The sequence below is a fragment of the Anas platyrhynchos genome, chromosome 4, assembly GCF_047663525.1.
Source record: "Anas platyrhynchos isolate ZD024472 breed Pekin duck chromosome 4, IASCAAS_PekinDuck_T2T, whole genome shotgun sequence".
In the NCBI taxonomy this organism is placed as follows: Eukaryota; Metazoa; Chordata; class Aves; order Anseriformes; family Anatidae; genus Anas; species Anas platyrhynchos.
In genome coordinates, this window is record NC_092590.1 from 52,387,686 (window position 1) to 52,408,650 (window position 20,965).

A 20,965-nucleotide genomic window follows, 5' to 3' on the forward strand; every position below is an offset into this window, starting at 1 on the left:
GTTCCTTAAGCTTTGCCTTCTTTTGATGGGTTGACGTGAAATAATAACCTAATACAGCGAGCAGCGCTAAGCAGTGTTGATGGTAGGTATGGTAAGGAAATACAAATTAGACATAGGGGAGAAGATGGGGAAGAAACACCTCAATTACTGAATTTGTTTACCAGTAACTTTGATAATTTTAATTTATGAGCTAGCTCTCTGATCCAGCGTTATATTGAACAAACCTCAGGAACACGAGAAATTTCAGAGCACGAGGAAAAAATGCTGTGTATGCATTTTTGGTGCATAAAAGAGTCAGAAGGGACCTGTGTAAATATAATTTGATCTCAGCCTCAGAGAAAACCATCAAAAAGCTGGTATGGGAGGCAGCTGTCAAAAAGCAAAAGGATAATGATGTTTTACATGGTGGCATCTTTGCAGTGGCATTTTACATGGTTTTATGAAAGTCAGCCAACTGTGCTGCTCTTGTGCAATAGAAATTACAAAGGCATGGTGTATCAATGCTTCACACTGCAGAGCATGTTCAGTAAGGGAATAACTGTTTCATGTCAGTACATGTACAGTTATCAGACCTTGAAAATTGGCTAACTGATAGATCTTGAATAATTGTACACAGGGAATGCTTCTCCAGAGACAGCATTTTTACTGAGGTCCTACAGGGATCTGTATGTTTATAGAGTGGACAGGAGTGATGGCACTGTCACTGGCAGCAATCTGGCCTGCTTGGTAACCTAAACTTGTTAAAAATGGGCTTTTTAATGCAGCAGAGCTCCAGGTAACAGACACAACAGTAGTGATGGTACTTACAGACCTGTAGCTGTGAAAGCAGCTTTGCTGTTGGAATGGCAGTACAGCAAAACATAATTTGGTACACTGAGACAATGACCAAGAGGTATAACGATGCTTATGCACCCTTCAATGTTAGCTGGAACAAAATGGCACGTAAATGGTGCTTATTTTTAACATTTGTGGTGCTGTTACTAGAACTGAGTGCTGTTGCTGTCCTGGAGCCCAAGTTTTGTTGAAGGTTGCTGACAAATTAGAAGGGATTCAGAGGAGTCTCAGCAATGCTTAGAAAACCTGCTTTACATCTCAAAACTGGTTTATCCAAGATAACTTTCAGGGATTTGCTTAAGATCAACAAGTGTCTTTATGAGACAAGAGGGTAATGGCACCCAGCTGCTCAAGTACAAAGTAAAAATAAGGGAGGAGGGGGAAACCACTGTTGTGGTGACCCCTTCACTTCAAATCAGCCATCACTAGAGTGTCCAGGTCAGGCCAGCTCCACTACCTAGAACGACAAATATTTTTCTTGGCTCTAGTGACTGTCGTGCTTGGCCATTAGTAAGACAGGGTCAGCTTGGCTAATCGTAAGTGAAAGGAAAACATGCATTTCTTGATGCTGTCCATGACTTTACTTTAGAGTCTTAATGTTCTACATTAATTCTTTCCTCTTTCTTTAGGGCACCAATGCCTCTGCTCTGGAAAAAGACATTGGCCCAGAGCAGTTTCCCATCAATGAACACTACTTTGGATTGGTCAATGTAAGTACTGTTCTTAATAAACTAACCATATACAGAATGATGGCTTTGATGTTGTTTGAACTTTGCTTTCTTTTTATTTATTATTTTTTTCCCTTCCCCAATCCTGCTCTAAGGCAGGACTGCCTTCTTTTGAAAGAGTGCTGTTCATGTTCCAATGTTGGGCAAAGTGGGTTTGCAAAATTGTTTCAGATGTTTTGAAGATATTTTCTCTGGGGGAGTATGAAGTTTAGTGTTCTCTGAGTGTTTTCAGTGGTTAGCACTTACACTTAATAAAGCTGAAAGTCTATTTCAGTTATAAAACACGTGGGACAGTCTCTTTAATTTTTGGTAGGAAGTGATGGAAGTATGTACAAGCTTAGATACCATGATCTGCATCAAGAACTCTCTTAGGAGGAGCTTTTTTTATCTGACTAAAGAGAGAACGTGTGAGAAAGCCGTTTAATCACTTGTTTATTCCCATATAAATCAAACAGACATAGTAATTCTTTCAAGTGAAAATATTAGTCATTTTGCTACTAAGCAGCATGATGTAGCCCAGCCAGAACGTATTAATATGTGGAAACAAGTTTAAGGGAATCTACTGCAATAAATGTATTTACTGCAAGTGGAAGAAATGTTATATCCTAGTTAATTTAGAACACCATAGTGTTTGTTTTGTTTTTTTTTGTTATCATTTTTCTCTGTTCAGTGTCAGATGAGGGTGTGGAAATACATTCCTACAGCAGCCAAATGACTGGTATGTGGCAGGGACACAGAAGGCAGAAACTGAAGTAGGAACTAGCTCAAGTTGAATGTAGTAATTAGTTTTTTTGTGACGTGCACTGATCAAGATTGTTTTTACTTTTACATGGCAGTTCGGGAACACCTGCTACTGTAACTCCGTGCTGCAGGCATTGTACTTTTGCCGGCCGTTTCGGGAAAATGTGTTATCATACAAGGCCCAACAGAAAAAGAAGGAAAATCTCCTGACTTGCCTGGCAGACCTTTTCCATAGTATTGCTACTCAGAAGAAGAAAGTTGGAGTTATTCCACCAAAGAAGTTCATATCGAGGTTACGAAAAGAGAATGGTAAGTGTGAAACTGGAATCCTTTTAGACATCTGTAGGTTGATCAGGAAAATTTAATTAATGGGCTATGTGGTCATGTTAGTCAGAACTTAGGTTAGATTTGTAAATTGCTTTTAGTGCTTTGTTTTAGATATTAATATTTTAGTATCTGTGTGTATAATAATATGCTTGAAATAGCCATACCAGCTTTCCTGAGTGCCCAGAGGCGTGTGGTTTTTGCTGCTTTCGCAACATGGTGGGACAGACCACACCGAACAGTGAGCTAGGGCTAGCAATAGGGTGGCATTCTGCTGCAGGTCTTTTTTATTAATTTTAGTGAGAAACATTGTGGGCAGTTGGCAGTATGTCCTGGGAGGGCTACAGGCACACCAAGCCCAAAACACACTGGAGGACAGGTGGCAGATGTGTATGAGGGTTTCATGTCAACCACTTCTCTTGTTCTTAAAAGCAGTGGGTACATCATTTTGCGATGCATCGGGCCCTTTCTGAGCATGAAGTTGGCAGCAGCATATGCCTAATTTTGTAGTGTTACTTCCTTAAGGGATGTGGGGAATTGCTTGGAATAAGGAAGCCTGCCACACAGTTCCATTTTGGCCTGGATTCATATCAGTGTGGGTGGCATACTTAGAAACAAGGGAGCTTTGAATCTCAGATAAAATACAAGTTAAACACCTGGAAGAAATTGCTCACCGGTGACAGGCTATAAATGGGCTGACTGTCCATTGCAAAGCAGGCATTTGGAAGTGTGACAAAGTTAGCTCTGAGTCAGCTAGAGATCAGTGCCCCCACACTGCTGGGGATCACTTCTGGGGACTGGATCTTGGGTTTTCAGCTTTTCTGAATCAGGGCCAGCCTCGGTGTGCATTAACCTGCTCATCTGTCCAGACTAGACACTACAAAGCCAAAGGCTCTGTGCAATATTTTTTGGAGGAAATCCACATGGGCTTTTTCAGGAGCAGGGGGATAAAAGCACACATTTCTTGGGAACAGAAATTCTTTTTTCTTCAGCTTGGTGGGCAAATCAAATTAAGCCTTCACTAGAGAACTCTGTTCTACATCACCACGGAGATATTCTCTCCTCCTCCTACAAGGATTTTGTATGGAAGAGGATAAGTCCATGCTCATCAGACTTGTATGTGAAAAATAAGCTTTGTTAGATGGTGTTATTATTACTGTTATGTGTCAGCATCAAATGTCTTCGTTTTCCCCAGCCACGTGTCTTACTGTCCAAACTCAGTGATGTTTCTTAGTGTCTGAGTGATGTAGAATATATGGGTGGGAGTCAATGCTGCCTGATACTAAGCGTCTAGTCTAAGGAATTAACATTGGTCCCCTCTGTAGTCATCCAATTTCTCACACCCTTCTAGGTACTGAGAGTTGGCTGAATTGAGTCATCTTGCTTTCTTCACTGATTGTAATAAAAGCCTACACAACTAACTCCAAAGATGAGCCTAACCTTTTAGACAGCTGAAGTTAGGTTAGAAATGAAGCCTTCCCTCAAAGTAGCCTCACTGAAGGCAATGTGACTGCAAAATTGCTTTTCTTTGTCATGATTCTAAGTCCTCTGCTTAGCAAAGACCAATGTATGCATTTGGAAAGAAATAATGAATTTAGTTTGCTTTTTTGAAGAAACAGATATATTCAGCTTTGGAAATCTTGACTCTGTTTCACAGATCTCTTTGACAACTACATGCAGCAGGATGCACATGAGTTTTTAAATTACTTGCTGAATACCATCGCCGACATTTTGCAGGAGGAGAAGAAACAGGAAAAGCAAAATGGGAAACTGAAAAATGGCAACATGAATGAAGCTGAAGAGAATAATAAACAAGAACTCACCTGGGTGCATGAGATTTTTCAGGGAACACTGACTAACGAAACTAGATGTTTGAACTGTGAAACCGTAAGCATTGGGATAGATTTTTTTTGGTTGTTGCCCATTAATAGATAGATACATTTTATATGTATAAATATATGAATCTTTTCAGACATCTGAGAATTGTGGATTTTCCTGTAGACTTTGCTTCTTGAAGTGAGTATATTCTTTTCTAAACATTTTTTTTTTCTAGGCGTTACTTGGCTAACCTATGCCAAGTCTTGCTGTCACAATACCTATCTCTACAGCTAAAATCCTTGCTAGGTAATCGGTATACTTCTTTATTACTGTAATTTCAGGAGAAGATATTTGCATCATTATTCCAAGAACCAGTGAAAAGTTAAATGATTTTGTATTAATTTATTCCTAAAAATGTGACTGACGTACAGAGGGTTTGTTATTAACAAACCATGTGTTTTCTTTTATCTTCCTAGTATTTTTAAAAGGATGCTGTCAATTTGAAGTCTCTTGTGTTTGAAGTACCAGTAAAAAGTAGTTTTAGTTAGTAAATCTGATTGGAAGTTACCTGTCAGTTTCTGTGGTTTCCAATCATGCATTCCTACTTAAACGGGGGGAAAAAAAAAAAAAAAAGAAAAACAAAGAAAAAAAAAGTTTTTGTCAGTGAGGCTGGTATGTGAAAGTACACAGAGAGTATGTGCTAGAGAGTAGCAACCTGTTTTGGGGGGTGAGTAGTGAAACTGGCTTTCCAAAAAGGATGGAATTAGCCTTATCTAACCTTTGCTATGTAAAAGGTAGCTGTCAAGGATGAACTGTTTTTCTCAGCTCCTTCTGTGATGATAGAGATTACAGAAGAGCTCCTTCAGGAAGTTCTCTCCATCTGTCTCTAGGCTGTTACATGAGATAAAGGTTTGAGCATTATCAGGTATTTTATCTACTCTTGCTTGTTGTACAGCTGTTGTAGAGCTTGCTTGTGCTCATTCCATGGTGCCACTATCCTTGCACTGAGCTGTTGCAATTGTTTCTGCAGCAATGCTTTAAATTGATCAATGAACTGATCTCGCCTAAGAATGATGTGCTTTTAACTCAGACAAATATTGGTACCATGGACTTTGTCCAAAGAAAACACAGCTTTTTTGTTGTGATTACCTGCCTGAAGATAGAAGGAGGTGCCCTGAGAAGGAACCTTCTAACAGCAGGCTGAGGTTAAGTGTCTAACTTCAGGCAGCCAAAGTTAGGTGACATAAATCCTACCCAGGTCATAACAGATGTCTAAAATAACATATTCTGATATCATTTAATTATAAAGAATAGCACTGTTCTCCAATAAAATACAGCTTCTCAGGAGGTTTGGTTCAGTGACAGGGAAGAGGAATAAAGTGGTAGTCAACATGAGAGAAGGGGCTGTTGGACCAAGTCTGGAGCAAGGTTGTTTAGGTGAAAACATGACAGAGAGATTGAAAATTAATTATTTAATCTATTTCAATTATGAAAGCTCAAGTAATACTAGCAAGTTAAGTGAAAGGGTAGAACTATATTTTTAACTGACAAGCTTCTTTGAACTGTTGTGGCCTAATTCTAAATTGATATCCAGTGTTTACATAAGACAAATTGTACTAAGTCAGGATGTGTCCTTGGGTAACAGCAAAACTGCACAATATCCTATTTGTAATTCAAAGTGACCAAGCTTTATGGAAAAAAATAGTGCTAAGTACTGCTGCTTGGCCGCAGCTTCCTGTGATTGCAGAAATACTGTTTACTACTCAGTAAACTTTTCTAGTTAGTTATATACATTTTTATTTTTTTTACTGTACCTTGAAATCCTTGGAAAACAGTAGTATGGGTTAAAAGGTTCCCCTTTGCTAAAATACGAATATATTGTGCATGAAGAACCATTCAGATTCTAGCAGTTCTTGTTCTCACAAAGAGTGCAGTTTGAATCTGATTTTCTAGATACCTTCAGTTATGGTCTGTATTATTCTGTAATTAGTCTGTAAACATTTTACGTGCTGAAATCAGCAACAAAATCCCTAACTTCTTTGTGGTATTCAGATGAAACACTATATTTGCCAAAGCCTTTTCCAAGTATTTAACCTCCTTGATATGCAGTGTGGCTGTCAGAACTTCAGTTCCAGCAGCAGAGACACAATGTTCTCCGAAGTTTTGTTGCTCTATCTTTTGAGTTCTAGCTATGTGTTTATCCTGCAGTTGATTGCTGCCAGTTTTGTGGTTTCCTGTGCTCTTTGGGTAGAATCCTGTCTCAGAGAGGATTCTTGTTTGAAGAACTGCTGTTCATTTTATTTGGATGCACTTTATGCCTCTGTACTTCCATGACAATATCAAAATTAATCCTGCTAAAGGTGTTCTTCTGGATTCAGGACTGATACAGACTGCATTCACTATGTTTATAGGATCCCTGACATTATGCAAAGATGAGCCCAGAGCAGTATATAACTTCCACACACATAGACTAGCACTGATCTGAGCATGAGTGATCTGGGTCAGAAGAACAGACTCAACCCCTCACTGAAGTTCGTGATTTGTACTTCACTATCTTGTGTGGTTTGGTCATTCTAAGGAAAAGCAGATACAGGAAGAGAACTATGGAGTGTTCAGGCAGCGTTTTATAAACAGAATTGGTTGTTATAAATAAGGATAAATTCATGTGCAGTAATTCTGCTACACTCTTAGTTTCTATGATCTGAAAAAGACATTATGGCTTTTCTGGATTTTCAAGGCCTTAAAAGCCTCTTAATGGATGAAGAGAAAATCTCTGCATTTTGGAATTCTATTGATAACCTGCCCTAATTCATTTTTTAACCTGCAAAAGTATATGTTTATATAATGAGGAAGTTTTAGTATTCTAAAATTTGAGATGACCCAAAATGGGATTTTTTACTTGCAACTTGTTTCCAGATCTGTTTGTCTGCCATTCCCAAAATAGTCCCAGTTAATGGTTTTGAAAACACCTTTTATCAGATTTTTTTTTTCTCCTCTTGTTCCACCTAAACAAAACATTGGCAAAATCGTAATTACTTTGCAAAACACTAACACTTTGCTGTTTTTACCTGTAACCTCTTATTCAGCCTGTTCAAAATTATTGATCAGGAGTAATATTCAATGGGGAAATGCAGGTCTGTCAACAAGAAACATAATGACAGGCTTTTAAATGCTGACCAGAGAGAAAACAACGTGGTTGAATGACACTTCTCAATGAATGCCTACATGGAAAGTATCTTCACTGCAACCTTAATGGTGGATATAATTATGCAGGGCATAAAGTGAGATTATGTAAAGTAGTATATTATACACAGATAAATAAAACTCCAGTGTAATAAGGAGCTGGGCTGTGTTGCATAACAAGAGACCATATGTAACAGAGCAGTTACAGCTAACATAAGGGATGATGCTCTCCTTGTAATAGACATAAAACTGCAGCCACTGATCCATGGTCAGTGGGTTTGGCTAAGTGGAACAGATGGAAGTAAAATGGTATGAAAGCTGGGTTGGTCAGGTTGCTAACCTGACAGAATGAATACAGTCATGCTGAACTAGGGACAAAATTAAGTCATCAAAATAAATTCTTTGTATAATTTATTTTAAGAAATCATTCCATCTTCAGCACTTGCACATAGGCATAAACAGCATTTGGATGTATGATTTTTACTAAGTCTGTTTTACATGTATATTCTTTGCCACAGGTTAGTAGCAAAGATGAAGATTTTCTTGACCTTTCTGTTGATGTGGAGCAGAACACCTCAATTACACACTGTCTAAGGTAAATTAATTCATCTCTTTGACAGATATGTCTATCTGACTTTGCTAAATATTCCAAGTCTAGTAAATACAGAGTAGAAAAGTAGAATAACATTGGTTTTTGAGATTTTCCTAAGCAGAAGAAAACTAATGCAAACCGGATGTTTCTTCTAATGACAAAATACACATTAAGGGATTTTGTTTTACTCTCACTTTCAATGCCTGTGTTTGGAAGAGAAAAAAATTCCTCTCTCAGGGAAAATAATTTATTGCCTTGTCATCTGGAAGAATTGCTGCAGAATAAGAATTGGCTTCAAAGAGATTTGTGTGTGCTTATCTTTAAGCTTTTAGTCAAGTGCTTTGTTGATTAGGACTTATGTGCATATTAAAAGTCAAGTGTATGCTTTGTAGAATGAGTGCTAGAGTCCCTAGAGGGCAAAAGATTCCCAAAGCCTAATTTTCTGCCATATAAGTTTCTTGTTTTGTGTCTCAACCTAAAAATACAATGAGAAGTCTTTTATTCTAAGTCTCAGTTCTGCTTTTAGTACATGCTTAACTATTAAATACTTCAGAGATCAAAATAAATTTCAGGTTTGCATGGGTGATTATCCTGAGAGATTTAAAATATACGGAGTTTTGACATTGATACAAAAAAACTATATTTAGGTTTAATAAAGTGTGTTGCTGATCTGAAGGATTATCAATTGCCCAAAGTACTTTTTCAAGCTCTTTCAAAGGCTAACGACTTTGAACTTGCATTTAGTTTTAGCAGTTGTTCTGGAACACTTAGGAGATGTTGCCTGACATCTCACACCAAACTGAGATTTACAGAAAGAGAAAGCATATGAGGTGCTAACCACTTCCTGAGTTAGAAAGCACTGATTTCTGTGTCGATAAAACTGTACTAAGAAACAACTGTTGCATTTTAAAGTGCTAGATACAGTAAGTTCATTCCTTCTCAGTTTCAGTTCAGTCTCCTGTAGGATACTGTAGAAGTCCTTAGCCCTCAAGTAGGGATGCTTGTCCCTCCTGTTCCAAAAGATCTTTTATCAGTAGTAACTCCATTGCATACCTTCTGTATATTCTGGGCATTAAAAAAGGGTTTCTCCTCTTGCTCTTAGCAGCGGTGGTTTATATACAGAATGTCATCACTCTTCCTAGAATTGTGGGTTTATTTTTTTTTTTAATTTTATCTTTTCTTTTTTTTTTTTTTTTTTCTTCAAATTAAACAGCCTAACGTCGTTCAAGCATTCTTTTACAGGTCATCTTCTCTAGGTCTCTGTTCATTTCCATTACTCTTCTGCATTCTCTCCAGATGAACCTCTCTCTTGAATTCCCCTTCCTAAAGTGCAGTTGCCAAAAACTAGGCACAGTATTCCAGCAGAGGTCTACACAGTCCTGAAAAGTATGGATAGCCAAAAAGCCAAAAGTTGTTTACACACAGCAGAACCACGTCTGCCTAACTCCATCAATAAATATTCCATGCTACTTGAAAGCTATCCATTGTTTCTTCTAAAAATAAATGGAAGTAAAATCTTTTTTTTTTTTTTTTTTTTTTGAAGGGGTACATGGTGCTCTTTACATATTAAACAGGAAGTGAGTTATCACCTGTCATCTCTTCTAATTGTCTTTCACACTAGAAGCAGGTCTACCTCTGTTTAGAAAACATATATTCAGTGAGACTATAGATTTCCTCTCACTGCTCTACTGCATTATTCATTAGTAAACAGAGTGTAAGTGCTTTTGTGGTTACTGCTAATAGGAATGACCAAGTTACCATTCTTGTAAAATTCACTATATCCCTTTTAAGATAACTGCTCTGCTGTGCTTTTAAAGCTTTAAATGCTGCTGCAGTGAAAAGGCAAGTTAAAGAAAATCTGTGCAATATAGCATTTTGGTAAAACAAATTTCTTTGCCACTATGGATGAATGTTCTTTTCAGTTATTTTCATAGCTATTCAGATTGAAAAGGTCCAAAGAACACAAGCCTCTGGCATAGTCTAACTCCACAGGGTAGACAACTGGGCCTGAAGCAACAAAAGTTTAATAACATACATAGTACATTTCCATTATTTTTATTTCCACCAGGAGCTGCAAAGTTTACAAGTCCATTTGATCCTGTTAACTAGACTGCCTGTGCTTTTTTTTTATTCCACTAAGAATTCTGTCATCTCTTAAAACAGAAAATGTATACTATTTATTCATATAAACAACAGAAAGCATCTTCTGCACTGTAGCACTGAGCTTGTAGAAGTGTGGGAGCATATAGGGTCAGCGTTGAATTAGTATGTCTTGAGCAGGTGTAGTTAAAAATTCCTTTTTCCTGTTAAAATAACATAAAAACAGAATGAAGACTGGCCCATTCATGGAACAGGAGATAGTTGGAGGTGTCTTGAAATTAACTCTGCAGTTGTAGAGAAAGGTTCCTCAAGCCTGTAGTTCTTGTGCATTCAGACTGCCTGAACTCCAATGATCAGCTGTTTATAACTGTGAAACATCTAATGCCGAAAATTCTTGATTGATGACACTACTACCAAAGTTGCACTTGTAAACGGCAACAAAACCATCTAATTTTCACCTGCATACCTCCCTTTCCCCAAAGGAAATAGTTATAGTAAGATCTCTCATGCTCTATCAGTCTTAAAGAACTTAAATTTGAAACTGGAAAATTCCCACTTTTTATGAAGTTGCAGAAGTAACCTAGTACCCATGCCCTGGCAATACTTACAGTCTTCAGTTCTCCCATCTGCCCCTGTGGTGATGATGCCAGGTAAAAATAATAGTGAGGAATCCTTTCCTTGCCTTTCTAAGAGGAGCCTGCAGCTGCCTGCAGTGAGAGCAGGCTAACCTTGCAGGCAGCGTGGCTTCAGCCTCTATGCACATGGCCTGAATGAAGCTTATTGCTGGGACTGAATTTGTCTGGAATTCAGAACTCTGTCAGGTACCACAACGTAGGTTCAATCAACAGGTCAGTTCAGTTCTTCAGAAACATCTGAATCTTTAAGGCCTCATTGGACAGGTCTTCAGGCAACCTGATCTACTCAGAGGTGTCTCTGGCATGGCAGGGAAGTAGGAGTGGATGATCTCCAAAGGTCCCTTCCAACCCAAACCATCCTGTGATTCAGATATATCTATTTAAAGCTCAGAGTCACGAGAAAACCTGTGTGTCTAAAGTGGAAGATAGGTGTTTATGACTGTATTTACAGTTCTCAAAGCACCTGCTCAGCTGCAATGTAACACTTAAGGTGACAAAAAAATCACTGCAATTTTTTTCCAGTTAAGTATTTTAAATACCTAAAATGGTGTTCCCAAGATTATCAGCATTGTGACTATAGCAAATCTTTCCTGTGAGCTGAGCAGCATTATCAAGCCAGGTCTTCCTCTGCTTCTCTCAATTCAGAAGCTCAGTCCAGAAACATTTCTAAGCATATTTACTTGGTAGATATTTAGGAAAACTGCTATCATAGCTGTCACTTTCATTTTTAGACAACAAAAAAGCATAATCACATAACTTCTGGATAATGGTTCAGAGGTTAGAATATACAGAAGACTGAATTCAATTTATTTCTTCTGCATAAGAGTATTCAAGCCTGTCTTACGGAAGAACACCATAAAATGTGATCAGTTTGTGAATGACTGAAGTGCACTTGAAGATAGTCCATTCTGCAAATAATTTTAAAAGACACTGGATGGATCTGGATCAAGCAACTACATTGAACTCTAGGCAGCTCCTTGACATGCAAGAGATGAGGATGTAGATCTCAGTTAGAGACACCTGACCCTTTCCCTGAATGGTATGTAGGCCCTCAGCACATAACACAGGGCTGTCACAGCAGTCAGATACCCCAAGTCCCTTTGCAAATCCCAGTATTATTGATTTAGGTGCTATAGAAAACTGGATGTCAGTGGAAACAACATTTCTTCATGTGTGTCTTTTTAGGGTTCCAGTTCCACAGCCCAAGTGTGGTACTGGGGCAGAAGTGTTAAGAACCTTTAAGAACTTATAACTGTATTTATTTACAGAGACTTCAGCAACACAGAGACATTATGTAGTGAACAGAAATACTACTGTGAAACTTGCTGCAGTAAACAAGAGGCACAGAAGAGGTAAGCAAAGAGTAGGGTGTTTCACTGTGTCCCTCCTGAGCTTTGACAAGCCTTCTCCTTAAAATTCATTGTGTTTAGATTGCTTGCACCCCAAAGGCACACTCTGGGGGCCTGAGGACCTACAGACAGATTAAAAACTATTACAAGTTTTAGTGTATATGCTACTGCTAGTAAATAGACTACTGCTAGTTACAAGGTGCTTTTTAAATGCAAACATTACTCATCAAGGAAAGAATGGCTTTGAACTGGGCAGGTCTTTATTATGTGCACTCTAATGGTTTCACAGGATGCGAGTAAAAAAGCTGCCAATGATTCTTGCCTTACACCTCAAGAGATTCAAGTATATGGAACAATTGCACAGGTATACCAAGCTGTCATATCGTGTAGTATTTCCTCTGGAGTTACGTCTCTTCAACACATCTGGTGATGCTGTCAACTTAGATCGGATGTATGACTTGGTAGCTGTTGTTGTTCACTGTGGAAGGTAAGACACTTTCATGTCTATCTCAAGCTATTGCTTTTCTCGAGCTATTGCCAATTCCAGGCATTTGTAAGGGCAGAGGCATGCCTGACAAAATGGAGGGAGAGTGGGAGGGGGGACATAAACCATGCTGCTGCATCAGCTTGCGTGTATCTTGGCCTGAACCTCTTAAAATATTTGCCTTAGCTGATGCCTGCTATCAGCAAATCTGCAATGAGCAAATTGTTAAGTGCTCTGCAGGTTAATTTGCAAATGGTCATAGAACAGATGAAAACAACACATTTAGCTTTTAGCCTATTAAGTCATTGCAACAAGGGATAAAAGAACATTTCTACTGTAACACCACAGGTGGGTTTATTATATTCTTCTTAACAAGTATTTATAGTTCAGTCTGCTTTAACATAGACATGTGACTTACCAAAATGAAACCAATAGTACCATCTAAAGTTATTTCAGGTTTTGTGATTTTTATTTGTTTTGCTTTTTAGTGGACCAAATCGTGGGCATTATATTACTATTGTGAAAAGTCATGGATTTTGGCTCTTGTTTGATGATGACATTGTAGAGGTCAGTATGCTGAAGGCCATGAGCATAAGGTTTGTTTATGTTCTCTTCTCAATTTGGAATTAAAATTCTGATCCAGATCTGGGTATAGATTACTACTCTACAAAGTCTCAGCTTGGTTGTAATGTGACATTTAGCTCAGCTCAGTTAGGAAGTAGGATTGCAAACAGGATGATTAATTGTGCAGTTTGTACCCTGTCAATGTCAAAAGGGGTTGTTTTATTTCAGAGCAACATCAAACATTTTTAATATCAGATTCTGAGAGTTTAATTTGGAATGTTTTCTCTATGTAATAAAATCAATTTAATTCATTACAGGAACTATTTTGCAATCTTTGGCAATATCACCAGGCAAAACTGGACTGGTTAAAGTTATGTTTGCTGTAGGATTTTAATTCCTGAGCAACTGGGAAGTTATAAGAAAGTCTGAATTCTGTAGTCAGTCTGGGATTGTCTGGATGCAAATTAGAGCAGAGTCTGGTCCACAGCTCTTACAGATTCTAAGCACAGAACAATTAATTCCCAAGCAAACCCTTTATGTCACTCTGGCACCTGGCAAAACTGAGGTCTTCAGTCTTGTTTCCCAGGTTTAAATTCATTGGAGTGGAATAAGCACTGGGAGTTTGGGACCATTGGGAATGGTGCATGTCCTGAAGAGGTGCATGTCACCTCGCAGAAAGATGAGGTCGCATGGTCACATTCATGCTTTTTGCCAGCATTCACTACTGCATTCAAAATAGTCTCTGTTATTAGAAAAAGCCTTAATTCAGCTAGCTTCTCTGAAACAAACATTTCTATTGACTTCACAAGTGCAATCAGTAGAATTTAGCCCCTGAACGTTACCCTTTCAGTGCCTGAACTGCAAACAGAATTTGTTAATTGCTCCCCTGAACTGGATTTGTCTTTTGTTTTTACACAGCCATTTAATCCATGCTCGGTGTTTCTTTAACCTAACTGTACATAAACAATTCTATTTATCTTGCAGAAAATAGATGCTCAAGCTATTGAAGAATTCTATGGACTGACCTCTGACATATCAAAAAATTCAGAGTCTGGTTATATTTTATTCTATCAATCAAGAGAGTGACTTGGCAAACTGTGACCATTGCACACCACAATGCTGCACGCAGAGAAGGTGATGGCCCCCCTGAACCAACTTTTACAATGATCACATCTTGTATGGTCGAACAATGATAAGTCTATCTCCTATTAAACAGTCCACGTGGTATTGACTATAACCACTCACTTTTGACATGCAGAACTTTATTTTGGTGAGGGGGGTTAGTTTGTTGTTTTTAAGTCTGACTGAAAATGTAATTGCAGTCAGATTTTAGTGGAATTTATATGGACTAACATTTACAGATAATAAGATCTGGATGTCAACTGTTAAATCCAATCCAGCTAGAGTAGTATTTTATATGGAAGTGTTCATTGCATTTAGGGCAAAATTGTTTAAAGCTTTCTAAATGATTTTGGGGTGTGTTGATTTACAAAGCATTCCTTTAAATACATTCTGACATATACTTACCCAATTTAAGTGTATGAAAAAAAAATCTGCTTCGTAATGACTTGAATTGTGGTTGCATAGGGGATTTTTTTTTTCTGACATGTTACTCTTCCCTGCAAAGATATTCTTCCAAAACCACTTAAGCTTTGGGTTTTTAAAAACTTTCAGTTTATAACTTCAGGCCTAACATTCACATAGAGAGAGTTAAATTACAGTGGAACTAAGTAATGTTGTATGTCCAGTCAGTGTGCTAACCGTGTGATAGCACAGCTAGGTGAGATTTCAGAATTTAGAGAGCACTGGGTGACATACATGTATATGACACAGAGATAAGTAACATTTATAGAGACTGGGCTTATCTGTCTGTTAAAACAGTATAATAAGGTCCTTACTTAACGTAGTTCGCAGAGATAACAACACTGCTCAAGTACAACATATCCATCAGGACTGAAATTACACAGTCCTAAATATGTGTTGTTGGTACAATACAAAAAACAGGGCTTGATCCTGCAATTTTCTGAATATCTGTAGGTCTCACATACATTTCTCAAGGAGTTCATTTCTTGGCAACATAACAGCATGTAACAATCATTAGTTTACACACGCTGTCATGTATATGCTATCGCTAGTGTTTTGGATCACCACAAAAATTTTAGCCATACTTGACAGCATTTGGACCACCACAAAAAGAGAGGGCTCTTGAGGGTCTGATTTTTAAAATATCAGAAGGCTTAGTGCAACTGTTTCTGATTTTACTGGGTGAATTTGGTTGGCAATAGTCATGCACTGGTTAATAAAACTCTCAACACACATACTAGAATTTGTCAAAAGAAAGAATGTAGAAGAAAGTATCAATAGGGTTATGAGAAGCAATGGATAGCAGGATGAAGCAGTGGTAACACTGGGTATCTAGCTTGCTTGGTTTGACACTCCTTTATGCAATGCTTGAACCTCAGTAGCCAAATACCTGTTCCAATAAAGTCAACAGCAAAGAAACTCCTGCTGTCTTCAAGGGGACTGAAAGTTGGTTCCAGTATTTACAAGGAAATTTTCTCATCTCACAAAATGTATTTCTACTTGTTATATTTTATTCACTCTTGTTCTGTATTTATTAGTCAATGTTGCTTTTGGTACTTTTCTTTTAGAAGCCCGCCTACCATTTTATGGCAGGCACTGTTTCAGAAAATGGCTTTAGAAGCACAGATAAATGTTGTATTTTAGTTTTCTGTAGGAAAGAGAAAAACATTTTTCATTGTAATCTACTGTGAATGTGGAATATCTTTTTGTTGAATAACAGTGAAAATGAAATACTAGCTTCTACTGTATCATCAGCTGAACAGCTGGATTTATCAATGGCCATTTTGTAAACAAAGGAAACGTAGCACTTTACACTGAAGGAGAAACAGAAGTGGACTTTTCATATAACATTGTTTGTGGTTTATCATGTTGTACCAATACAAGAAAACAGACGTGGAATGTAACCTTAGAGTACTGAGGTGGGTGAGTAACAGTAGAGGTCTGCAGAGATCATTCACATGAATGAAGGTTGTTATGCAGGCTAAAGGCAGGCGTAATCGGGATGCAGTTGTACTTTTATTGATGATGGAATTAAATGTTCTGTCTGTAACACAAAAGACAGACATCATACAGGAGACCAGCTCTCACTGAGCCCCAGGAGATTTTTCCACTGAGAAGCATATCCTTCTTTAATGGATGTATTTATGAGCATTCAGAATTTCCCCATTAAAAGTAGAATAATCACTTGCCTTTTAAAACAGGAGTGTATTCTGATTGTGAATGAAGACACTCCAGTTCAGCATTCACCAGTATTGGTCCAAGAGTCTGTACTTTAGGGCATTCTTCAGTTTTAAAACAAGCAACAAAAAATACATTCTCAATGTATCATTTGGATGTGTGAGGCTCATGTTTGTATGTAAAGTAATTTTGCATAAAAATAACTTTAAGATCAGTTCAATTTTAGAAAAGGTTTTTCATATTTGAATTAACTTATCTGAAAAATGATTTTTTAATGTTAATAAAAATGAAGTAATATATAAATGATAAAGTATAGGATACTAATCTTTGCTTTTCTCTAGCTGCAAGACAGCTCTAGGTTGTAAAACATACAGGTAACTGTTGTATGTTACTGCTTTTCATAAAGTAGGAAAACTCTTTAAAAATGAATTGCCCAACATTTCTGTTACAAATGAAAAGAGATGCACAAGATGCGTGAGAAAATATTGGAAAAATATTGGAAAGGTACTTGTAGCAGGAGATCTTTGTCAAATTAAGCACGTTTTGCAGGATTAGGATTGTCACAGGAACAATATTAGGATGTAAAGTATTTTAGTTGATTAAAAAAAATGTAATCCTTTCTTTCTTAAGCTTATATATCAATTTCCAGTTTCTTATAAAAAATGGTAAAATATCTAGGACAATCAAAGTTTTTCAATCAGCAGCTAGAACATAAAAATATAGCACAGATATCTATGAGCGTCATGTCCTTCCCTAAAATGACTGTTTTTATGGTTCTGAGTGTGTTAGGCCTAATGACATCTGAAGTTCTCTGCTCGTTTCATGTGCTGTTACCAATAAGTTCATAAAACTTCCTACCATGTTCTTACTTTGAAAAAGAACACTTTTGTCCTGTGCTGTTTTTCAGCTAAACCCGGTGAAGCACTGCAGTGCTGATGAATCAGTTGTCTTAGAGGATGAGCTCAGACCTCAACTCCAGTGTTCTGCAGAACAGGCTGTCAGGATTTTATGTAATTTCTATTTCTGGGACACAGCAGAGGGAGTGATGGAGGAACCATATCAGCAAAGCAGAACACCTTGTTGCAATTAAGTCCCCAAATTGCTCCTGTCAATGCTCCTGTCAATTCAATTTTAATAATTTACAGTTACCACAGAGCAGCAGATAACATCTTAAAGATCTTGTTCCTTTAGCAGTTGTAGTAAAGGAAATAAAGCAGTAGGTGTTTCCTTCACGTTAGATTGAATAAAGGTATTAAAGGCCTAAGCTGAAATTAAAATTCATGTTATGTGGTGGCCCTAACGTGCTACCACACCTGTCTATTATCTTCAGACATTACATTTAATTCTCCCATCTGTAACAGCATCACCTACTTGGGACCGGAGCTGACAACTTGCAGCTGCCAGTGATTTGATGTCTCTCAGCAGCAGACCCTTCTTGATTTATCACATTTTCACTGTGTGAGGCTGGCCAGTTTGAGCAGTATCTTATAGCTAAATGTGTGTTAGTAATTTTAAGAAGTTTTGGATTTGTATCTGTTCCATGTTAGAACTTTTATCAAAGTCTGTTTTAATTTATTTCTCTTTTGTTTCTCTGTTAATGTATTTGTATAATAACTTATGTAGTTAATATTATTAGTTTTATGTTTTAATTTTTACGTACTTTAAGTTTTTAAATGTAACCAACCAAAGCACTTTAAGCATCAGTGTCAATCTTGAGAAATTCCAATCAGTTTAACACATTGCTGTTGTCTTTTTGCTTTTGCAACCTTCTGCTTGCAATGCAGCATCTCTAGTTACAGCCCAATTTCCATTTCTATGTTTGTAGTCCTAGATGGGCTGTAAATTTAGGAAGCACAAATTTGCTCATATGTATTTGTTCATATTGCTGTAGAAGGCGAGAGGACAAACGCACTGTAAACACTGCAAGGATGACAAGGATGCAGTATTTATAGCGTGTCTGTCCTCTCACCTTCTATAGCAATATGTATGTGATGAATTGCACTTACACCTCGCATTTCACAGCCTTTTTTGCACTCTATCTGCAAGGCTACAGATAAAGAATGGAAGGGCTGCAATACTTCCTTCTGTTGCACAGTTATTAATGACCATAATTTAGAAAAGCTCCACTTCTCCCAGGGATATTCTCTTTTACCAAACAGTTACCTGTCAGTCAACTGATAATGCACATAGTGCTCTATTTGCCATTTTACCTGTGCTCTGTGCAATCTCAAACATGAGTAATCTTAAGAGCTGAATTTATTCTTAGCCTTCGTGTGAGTACAAGCAAGGAGAGCAATCTTTTTGTATCTTCCTTCTCTCCACTTGGGCTCATATAAAGGAAAGAAGTAGGACGCGTGCTATTAAAATAAAATAAAATAAAATAATAACACTCCATCTATCAAAGATGCTGAATATTTCTTACAGAGCAGTGCTGATAGTAACCATATCAGAAAATCACTGACTTAGTTTTGTTAGTGCAAAACTAATTACAAAAGGCTGTTGTTAATTTATTTTAGATATTGTACTCTCTTCGATCAATGAAAAGACCAGGACTTTTTCCTGTTGCTGCAGTTCTGTTGGTGAGGTGTTTCTTATCAATTTAACATGGCACTGAATATTTAAACAGCCCTTGGCAAGCCTCAAAGACACCCTTTTAATTTCTTTCCAGCTAATGTGCATTACTTTGGGGAGATTGCTTGAACCCATCCACAAGAGTGATTTAGATTCGCATTTTTGCATACAAGGTCAAACAACACCTACCAGGTATGTGCCCACCTGATGGGACCAGCTGGGCTAAGCCCACACCTTTTTACACACTAATGATTCTTTACCCCCTAGGAGGTTTGCTTGCTGGCTTTGCCTGGAGGATTTAATATGAGGCTGCACATAGCTCCCTTTATTCACGGTCTCAGAGTTGCTATAATTCTCTAATAATTCTGCTCCACTGGGTTATCAGGGCTGGGACCATTGCACAATGTAAAATAAATTAACTTGTGTGCGCCATTTACAATGGGCAATTTTACAGCTTAATGCTTCTGATGAAGGCTGTTACAGGTGGTAACTTTGCTGTATGAAAGACGCTTAGAGAGTGATTTTTCTGTGTTAGCACAGTAGTTTGTAGGAGGAGCTGGACTGACACACAGCATCTTAACCTTCAGCTTCCCAGATGAAGTCGGTGCTCCATCCTCTAGGTAATCCTAACCCTTCTCCTAGAGGTTCCAAAGCAGCAGAAACAAACCCTGTGAAGACACCCTGTAGGTCATCACAGCCCACCACAGTAGATAATTAAGAAATATTTGCAGTCCTTCTCCCCACAACCTCAATCTCTCATTAATGGGAATACATTCCTCAAAGAAGCTGTGCTCAAACATCAGCTTTCTATTATCCATGGTGTTCATATCTGCAAGCATCCCATGGCAGACTGTGTTCAGACACTGTATTATTTTCTAGTCCTTTTCTCAACTCTCACTCTAATCCTAAGAGCAACTTCAGGGCAGCTGAGTTACAGATTCATGTGTTAATCCTGGAAAAAAAAAATACCAACTTCAGTGACTTTCATTAAAGAGCACTAACAGGAGCTCTGTAACTTACCTGTGACTCTTCAGGAGTAAAGTCAGCATTAGTGTACAAATATGAGTGTAGAGTAGTGGGGAAGAAGAAAAAAAAAAGAGGAAATATGGAAAGGGCTGTTTTGTCTGAGGCTTTGGATATGTATATCTGTTTGTAAATATGCAGTCCCTACCTACCTGGTCAAAAAGGTGCAATCATAGAAAAACTAAGTATTTTGTGCTAGTTTTTTGAATGGAGTAAGAGGTAGTAAAACTATTAGGCATATGACTGGGGACTCGTAAAATACTGAATTTCCTGTAAAGCGTACGATATCCCATGTGTGTGTACAGTTGAGTATCTGCTCTTTTTAATCATGTACATGTAATTAAACCCTGCGCTATCTGCAGAACTGTAAGATAAACCTCATGTTGGATATTAAGGTTGTAACATAAGAAAACAGTATTTTCTCCTGTTAACATGTTTATATTTTACATAAAATAAACTCCCTAAACCGATCTTGTTTCCATTCAGCTTGCCTTGGATTTAGCTGGAGCCAGACTAAGGCTGAACATTGGTGTTTGTTGTTACACAAAATGCTTCTGAGTGCAAGGTGTCTGTAAACTTACTGACAGGGAGACTGCCGATGCTTGCTTGTTATTTCACGTAGTGGAGTGCCTCCATTTTGCCACTGGGGCTGCCTCCGAAGTGTGTCAAGGGAACACGTTTTGCATGCAGGCCGTGAGTTGTCTTGGTGGACTATACACACAGCTGCGTGACCGAGCTGCACGTAGTTAAAGAACACC

At 37.9% G+C, this 20,965-nt stretch overlaps 1 protein-coding gene across 3 annotated transcripts in view; it reads left to right on the plus strand.

Annotated features, from left to right (window-relative positions):
* Positions 1 to 20,677, plus strand: part of USP46 (ubiquitin specific peptidase 46) — a 29,881-nt gene extending 9,204 nt beyond the window's left edge. For 2 of the 3 annotated variants that reach the window (XM_038179014.2, XM_027457093.3), the window contains 8 exons: positions 1,464 to 1,544; positions 2,399 to 2,612; positions 4,285 to 4,514; positions 8,147 to 8,223; positions 12,224 to 12,307; positions 12,594 to 12,791; positions 13,277 to 13,355; positions 14,337 to 20,677. In XM_038179014.2, the coding sequence (XP_038034942.1) occupies positions 1,464 to 1,544; positions 2,399 to 2,612; positions 4,285 to 4,514; positions 8,147 to 8,223; positions 12,224 to 12,307; positions 12,594 to 12,791; positions 13,277 to 13,355; positions 14,337 to 14,438 (1,065 nt within the window). In that variant the 3' untranslated portion in view covers positions 14,439 to 20,677. Of the gene's footprint in view, positions 1 to 1,463; positions 1,545 to 2,398; positions 2,613 to 4,284; positions 4,515 to 8,146; positions 8,224 to 12,223; positions 12,308 to 12,593; positions 12,792 to 13,276; positions 13,385 to 14,336 lie in introns of all 3 variants that reach the window. The other variant, XM_072037626.1, reaches the window with a different exon arrangement.
* Positions 20,678 to 20,965: the final 288 nt, after the last annotated feature.